The sequence below is a fragment of the Quercus suber genome, unplaced genomic scaffold (assembly GCF_002906115.3).
Source record: "Quercus suber isolate HL8 unplaced genomic scaffold, Cork oak 2.0 scaffold_973, whole genome shotgun sequence".
Classification (NCBI taxonomy): Eukaryota; Viridiplantae; Streptophyta; class Magnoliopsida; order Fagales; family Fagaceae; genus Quercus; species Quercus suber.
The window spans coordinates 175,998-183,513 of record NW_027070392.1 but is presented as its reverse complement, the minus strand read 5'-3'; the positions used below and the strand labels follow the sequence as shown (position 1 = coordinate 183,513).

At 34.3% G+C, this 7,516-nt stretch overlaps 1 protein-coding gene and 1 long non-coding RNA gene across 2 annotated transcripts; one reads left to right on the top strand and one right to left on the bottom strand.

Moving 5' to 3' along the window:
• Nucleotides 1-56: 56 nt before the first annotated feature.
• Nucleotides 57-5,606, bottom strand: LOC136065448 (uncharacterized; the record flags this gene model as incomplete). The annotated part of the gene is made up of 8 exons (XM_065768618.1): nt 57-171; nt 709-775; nt 1,623-1,715; nt 1,801-1,903; nt 2,049-2,133; nt 2,281-2,333; nt 2,442-2,535; nt 5,527-5,606. Coding segments are annotated over 8 exons (675 nt in total), but the record flags the coding sequence as incomplete, so codon positions are not given.
• Nucleotides 5,607-6,380: 774 nt separating this feature from the next.
• Nucleotides 6,381-7,299, top strand: LOC136061443 (uncharacterized). Its single transcript, XR_010627063.1, has 2 exons — nt 6,381-6,444; nt 6,882-7,299. It is a non-coding gene; the product is annotated as an uncharacterized LOC136061443 (long non-coding RNA).
• Nucleotides 7,300-7,516: the final 217 nt, after the last annotated feature.

The following is a 7,516-nucleotide window of genomic DNA, read 5'->3' as shown; positions in this document are numbered from 1 at the left end:
CCAAAAACATGAATAGATATTGTAGAAATCTATATTTGTAAAATAACAAAAATAGGAAACTAAAGGACCATTTAATACTTGTAAGTAAAAGCTAAACAGCTTACCAGGCGTTCCACTCGAGTATTGTAAATGAATCCTCCACAACAAAACAATGAGGATAAAACAATGAATCTGCTCCAAGCCAAATTCAAATGTGTCCAAACATCAATATTCAGATAGTAAAGAGATACCCAAAAGGATTCATAACATGGAAGTAGGAAGACAGAGATCAATACTTGCTTCAAAAAAGAATTAAAAGGAGTGAAATTACTACTGCATCACATGCAACTTCAGGCCATACGCAAAGTCATGAACTAGCCAAAGGTATATTCTCATATTACAAGTTCAAAGCCTTTTTTTTCAGTGAATATACTACTGCATCACATGCAACTTCAGGCCATACGCAAAGTCATGAACTAGCCAAAGGTATATTCTCATATTACAAGTTCAAAGCCTTTTTTTTCAGTGAATATGCATGCTCAAAGCATATCAGAATCAGTCTTTAGGTTGGGAAAATGTGCCTACATAACACTAACCGCATATTATGCAGATACCTGCATCACATGCTCTAGTTATTTTACTTCTCATAATTAAGCATATACTCTTTGTATTTGTCAAATGCCAAAAATAAAAATAAAAAATAAAAAATTACAGTGGAGCAAGCCATACATGCAGGATGTCACTCCAAATATAGCCCACCCTCTTGTCCCGTCTTCCCTTTGATCTTGCCTATATTCTGCAAATGAACAACAGGACTAGGTTTTTGAAGAACTGAGAGGTTGAACATGAAAACAATCAAACAGAAACAGAAACTGAACCAAACACATCAGGGCCTTTCAGTCAATATTGTGTACAGCTGCTATTTAGCTCAATAACAAATTTTTACCCTTTGTCTCACCTTTACTTATTGCCATTTAAGAGACAAGTGGCATTGCATAACAAATTTGGAAAGGGTAAACTTGGGTACAATACCTAAAGTTCATTGCATTAACTTCCCCAATTAAATTTAAACACATAGTTTTATTGAATTTAATTGTCCTAGGAAAAAGACAACATTGTTTGTGTTTAATTGATCAATGCAACCATGTGTTTCAATGTAATTGGCGAACTTAGTGTACTATACCTAAGTTTTATCCATTTGAAAAGGTATAGGGCAATTTAGGGACTCGTTCACATAGGGCAGATTATAAGATCCTCCACAATCACATATCAACTAGCAAGTTACAATGTGAGCAAAGCCACATTACTTACTAAGGAACACATCTCATCTCCAGAACTCGTTAAATTGAAATAGGTTTTTCGAACTTGGATTGTCTGTTACTTCTCAAGTCTGCAAGTCTTCCTTTTTGGATTTATTGGACAGGATTAGCTTTATTGAGCTTTTTATTATTCTTCCTTTTTTTCTCCCTTATAGGCTTCCTGTGAATTGGGTCTCCCATTTTTTTTTTTTTTTGACAAAATTACTATCAAGAAATTAATCAGTTGGTTCTTTTTCTTGAATTTAATAGAAATTATTAAAATGATGATAAATCCGAGAGAGAGAGAGAGAGAGTGGTTCCTTGATGAAAGAAATATGAGCTTACCACACATTTTTGTAAGAATGAACCTGATGGGCTCATAACCCTCTACTGGAATAGTGATATTAACTTCATAAGGAGTATCACTGGCCTTCTCACCTGAAAAGATAAAAAGGAATAATGTTGAACAATAAGATTAGAAGGCTATGCATTGGAAAGATAGTACTGCAGCAAGAATCCATACATCTCCAATCCACAATCAACACTGTGGGCGACAAAGTTGTAGGAGGTTTCCCTGTTGCCCCTGAGCCTGATAATGAAACCTCAAGGCCATTTTCCGGAAAAACCTGGAAGCAGTGAAATAAAAATAGGATATTAGGCAGATATATTGCTTAATAACAGCTTCCCACCGACTGGAAAAGCAAGAAGTAGAGTGCATTATTTTATTTTTTTTATAAATAAAACATAAAATTGTTTTAAAAAGTAGAGTACCTTAATAGTAGGCTTCCGCACCAAATTCGAAAGAGAAGCAATCGCGGTCATATAAAGGGCTACATGAACCTGTTCAGTCCTAAAGCTGTAAAGGGCAATATATTATTCTTAAAATTATTAGGAGGGAAAAAAAACCCTTCTATGTACGAAGCACCGATTCAGTACGACCGATGACAGAAGTTAGGAAAAAAAAAAAAGTTAAAGCAGAACAAATCACAGAAAGATCACACACCTGAAATCATGGTGAGACTTTTCAAATCCCAGTTGAGTCATGCCATTGTAAACCTACAAGTTCATCAAATGTAATTGTTTTTCTTTTCTTTTTTCTGAGTACATCTTCCCTTTGACAATACCAAAATAATATACATCCCTAAGCATAGCACAGTCTCTTACAATTTCCCATGATCGTGGATGAAAACCAAGAGTGAAGCCCTCAAATACCCGTGGACCTGGTCTCTCACATGGAATGGCGAGTTCAACCAAAACTCTGACATAATCAGAAACAACCACAATTATCAAGAAGTTGAAACATCAGATAGGAAATGAGACATAAAATGGAAAGAAATATCCAATGTCTTAAAGCAATATAATAATGACTATTGAAGCAAATGAGTAACTAACACCAGCATTGTAATATCATTAATATCTCTTTTTGACTTATGATACTCATTATATATTATAACTTGAGAAATTTCTCAGTTTAACGTATTGCTAAATGGTTATTAGTCATTACTTTAATTGGTTTATTTTAAAAAGAGAAACCCTATGGATTTATGTAACTTTTTTATCAAATTTAGGAGGGTGTGCAAACAGGGAATCAGCCTCCTCGTAAGGCTGTCTACCAATCATCTCTCCTAGACCTAGCAAAAGTGGAAGCTTTATGCACTGGGTACTACCTTTAAGGGTGTGCAAAATTTAACAGAGTGAAACTTGAGCTTGCATTTCTATAATTTGGATCTGTTACATCCTGCCCATGACAGGAATAGTTTAGAGGTTTCCCAGTTGGTTCTGGAATGCCACATCAGTTACAAGAATAATAAGGAGATGACTTCCTATTATAGTGTTAATCCCAGATTGATAAGAAAAGAAGTAGGGAGGAGTGTGATGGTCCCTATAAATAGAGTAGTAGTGTAGTTGTTGTGTGTGAGAATTAGAAGACAAAGCTTGTCTAGTGAGAGAGTTAGAATACCAAGTTTTGTCTAGTATGTTAATATGAGAGCACCTCTTGGTGTATTGTGATTATGGTTAGTTTATATTTGTGAGAGTTAGTGAGAATCTATGATTGTAATAATCCATATCATGGATAATGAATTTTTTGTTCTCATATATGTAGGCATAGAGTCCGTTGAACCACGTTAACTACTGTGTTTTTTGTGGTGTTGGAATTGTACTTTTTTATCTTGTTGTTCTTAACAAATTGGTATCAGAACTATTGGTTTGTTCTCCTGGAGATGGCAAACACAAAGTTTGAGGTGAAGCCCTCCTATTGGAAAAATAATTTTAGTTTTGGCAAAGCACTATCTAAGATATCTTGATGCAATCAGGATTGATTAAGGCATTGTATGAGAAGTTGACAAAGCCAGCCACTATGTCTAATGATGAATGAGCAAAACTTGGATACTTTCCCCTTGAGTCTTGTCCCAAAGGTAAAATTATAGCATGTGAAACTTCTCCCCAAGAACCGCTTACAAATTGTTTGTACTTGATAAAAGAGTTGGTGTCATTTGCGCATGGAGAGAGGAACTAAGATTAGAATCATCAGAATGCTTTTAATATATTGACTACTTAGTTGTCAGGCATGGAGGCTAAAATTGAGGAGGAGGATCAAGCCTTATTGCATTTAACCTCATTCCACCTTTGTATGATAATCTAGTCATTACATTGTTTGTCGATAAGGAGACACTCAAGTTAAAAAGAGGTGATATCAGGTCTCCTAGAGAAGTTCAAGAAGAATAATTCAGAAGTTGGGAAGTCCGAATCAAGTCACGGTAGGGAATATGTCACGAGACTTGGGGAGAATTTTGACAGAAAGAGATCAAAATCTAGACCAAAGAAGGATATAAATGGCATGGAGTGCTATTATTATCATGAGATGGGACATTATCAATATCAATGCAAGAAATTGAGAGCTGAGTTAGGGGGATTCAAGAAAAGTTGTGATAGTCATAAGTTTGTAGATGCAATGATTGGTACAGAATATAGTGAAGATGAAGACAGTGGTGATGTTTTTATGGTTAATAAAGGTGGATTCAACATAAAAAGGGTTATATATTTTTCTTGTTGCTTTCATATATGTTGGAATAAAGTTTGGTTGGACATGAACAAGGCTTGTAATAAAGGTTTGTTACATAGATTAATAATATGGAACACAAAATTATAGGTACAAGTATGGTAAAAATTAGAATGTTTGATAGGAATGTGAAAACTTTGGGTTATGTCAGACATGTGCCCCAACTTCAAAGAAATTTAATTTCTTTAGTCTAGCTAGATTCTGCAAGAGGTGGAATTATAAAAGTTACTAGAAGTACTTTGGTGGTGATGAACGGAGATAAGACTTTCAAGAATTTGTACAAGTTGATTAGTGATACAATTAAAGGTGTACCACATGGTTGAGTGCATAAAAGAGAAAAAGGTAGGAAAAAGCTTTTGGGCTGAAATAGGCACTAGTGCAAATACCTCATGGGTTGAAGCTGAAGATTTGTTAAATCTTTTCCACACAAAGTAGTTTATAGGTTTTGAAGTTGGTTTTTGAATCCCTTATCGGTTAGAAGAATAATAAAGAGATGAGTCCCTATTAAAGTGCTAATCCTTATTGATTAAAAAATAATAAAATAATGGAATAGTTTAATAAAATTAGGGGGTGTGATAGTCACTGTAAATAGAGTGGTGGTGAAGTCTTCGAGTGTTTGAGAGTTGGAAAACAAAGTTTTGTTGTCCAGTATATTTGTGTGTGAGCACTTTAGAGTGTATTGGGAATTTGAGTTAATTTATGTTTGTGAGTGTTGTTGTAATCCTTATCATTGAACGAAGTTTTTTGGGCTGCCATTACTCGTGGATGTAGGCATACATTTTACTAAAGCATGTTCAATTCCATGTCTTGCGTTGCTTGCCTTTTATTGTTTTGCCTGCTTTTCACAACAGCAAACAAGTTTACTTAACATGTCTTGATACTTTGTTATTTTCCAATGCATTCGTTTTTGGTAAAGATGGAATCATAAAAGCTTTAGCAATCAAGAATATGTCTCCCCTAGTCAGAGTTACATACTTTCTGCAAATAGCACTCATTACTTTCAAATAAAGAGGCCTTTAAGATCCCCATAATCATGCATCTTCAGCATATCAAGTCCAAAGTGCAAGCATTTGTAACATAGAGGTAGCAGTTCACCGAATTATATATCAAGAATCAACACTAAATAACAGGAAAAGAAGAAGAAAAAGATGACGAATATAACGAAACTCAAGGTACAGTGTAGAAGACCTGCAAGTCGACTCATAAGTAACATTGCATATGCATCCAAGCCCACCTGAGATGAGACAACAAAGATAAATGCATGGGCCTTAGGTTACTTATATGTACAAATCTTATATTTACAGAGGCAACATAAATTTAGAGGTACACAAGCAATATAACATGTATAAAAAAATGAAAATTTGTATATTGTAGAAAGCAAAACAAAGATTGCACCAAAATGAAATGATCCAATAACTTAAAGCAACCTGTCCCCTATCTTTCAGAATCAGAAATGCATATATCATACATGTCGAACAAAAATATTGAGTGGTGATATCTCATCACATGGCATGCAAAAGATTTCAAGGGAAAATTCATCATAAAATTATGGTTGCAACATGCCATTCAAGCTTATCAAATAGAATAATGAACCAGTCACAAATAGGACCCATATCATCAATTTCACTTAAGAAGAAGTATGTGCTTTATAACCAACACCAAGTTCTTTGGCATATACGGCTAAAAGAAACAACCAATATAGGTTGAAAAAAATACAGAAGCTAGATAACTTGCTGTTGCCCAGGTGGTAAAATGTCTTTAGAAAAGACAAATAAAACCTTACCAATAATGTGCCACATACTAAACTTGTCTTACTATTCTAACTTTTTATATGTCCTTCTATAGAATTTCTAATTTTAATTATTCTATTAGATATCATGAACTTGCAAATCAATTCTGCTACAAACAACTAGACATAGGGTTATCAACATTACAGAAATTCATGAATTATCACATATTAATGGGGGTCACATCTCCTTGAAGTGTAAGAAGCAACTACACATTGAAACTCAGAAATGAAGAGCTCACAGACCTTTACATTCTTACATGCAGCATGGAATTGATGCGTTACCTGGCATGACAATTTTATCTGCCTGCTTGGAAACTGTAAGTTTACAATATTTAGGGCAATTATGTAACTGGAACTCTTAGATTCAGCCGTGGTCAATTATTAAATTGATATTGATTAATCATTGAATATAAGGGTCTGCTTGGATAGCTGCACGTGGATATTTCTTATTATTTGAGTAAATATTGTTTAAAATAGAAATATTAATAGTTTCTTGAGGGGAGCTCTGTCACTACCTTGAATTAGTAATGGTACTGCTGCTGACTATCTTAAATTGATGCTGCATTAGGAAAAAAGGTGTTTGACATTATCATGTGATGTTAGTCTAAAATGGTATCAGGAGCTTGTAAAAAGCAAAGGCAACTCCGATCAATTGATAGTCTATTGCTGTTCTGACTTTGATTAGTATGCGTATATTCTGCCATTTCATGTTCAAATTTCTAACAGTTAGTTGAATTTATGGACCTATAAATAGGTGAGTGGAGCTGGGCAAAGCTACTCACGAGCAGCAGATCGTAACAGTGCCTTTGCCAGTGAAGCCTATTGGGAAGGCCCACCAGTTCATGCTCAAGGACAAGGTAGAACAAGTGAAAGAAAATATGGTTCCATTTGATTCAACATAGCTTGCCACACGGAATTTTTAGCAAATTTTGTACTACAGATTATACATGCATGAACCAAATATATGAGAGATTGTGAAATTAGATTATGAAATTTCACAACGCGGTGTATCATACTGTGAACAAAATTTATAGCAAGTCTGTAATCATCCATGTGAGAATATTCTGTGAATTATTTGGTGCGTTCTTTCTTCTTGTATTTGTTCCTTTTCATCTCAGAGGCTGTCAACAATATTAGAAAATGAAACTCAAATGTTTGTGTTTTGTGTTGCATGATTTATTTTCCTATATTGGAATATGCATTAAATTTATATTACGTGTGCGTTTGGTATGCCTTAAAAAGCTATTTTTTTTACTATTCAGCTTATTTTTGCTACTATTTGTAGGTCCTATTGCATTTTTTGATACTATTCATGGATCTCACTATACTATTTCAACTACTTTTTTGTTTTATTTACAGTATTTTTAGTAAAAGGTTTTTAGTTTCAGC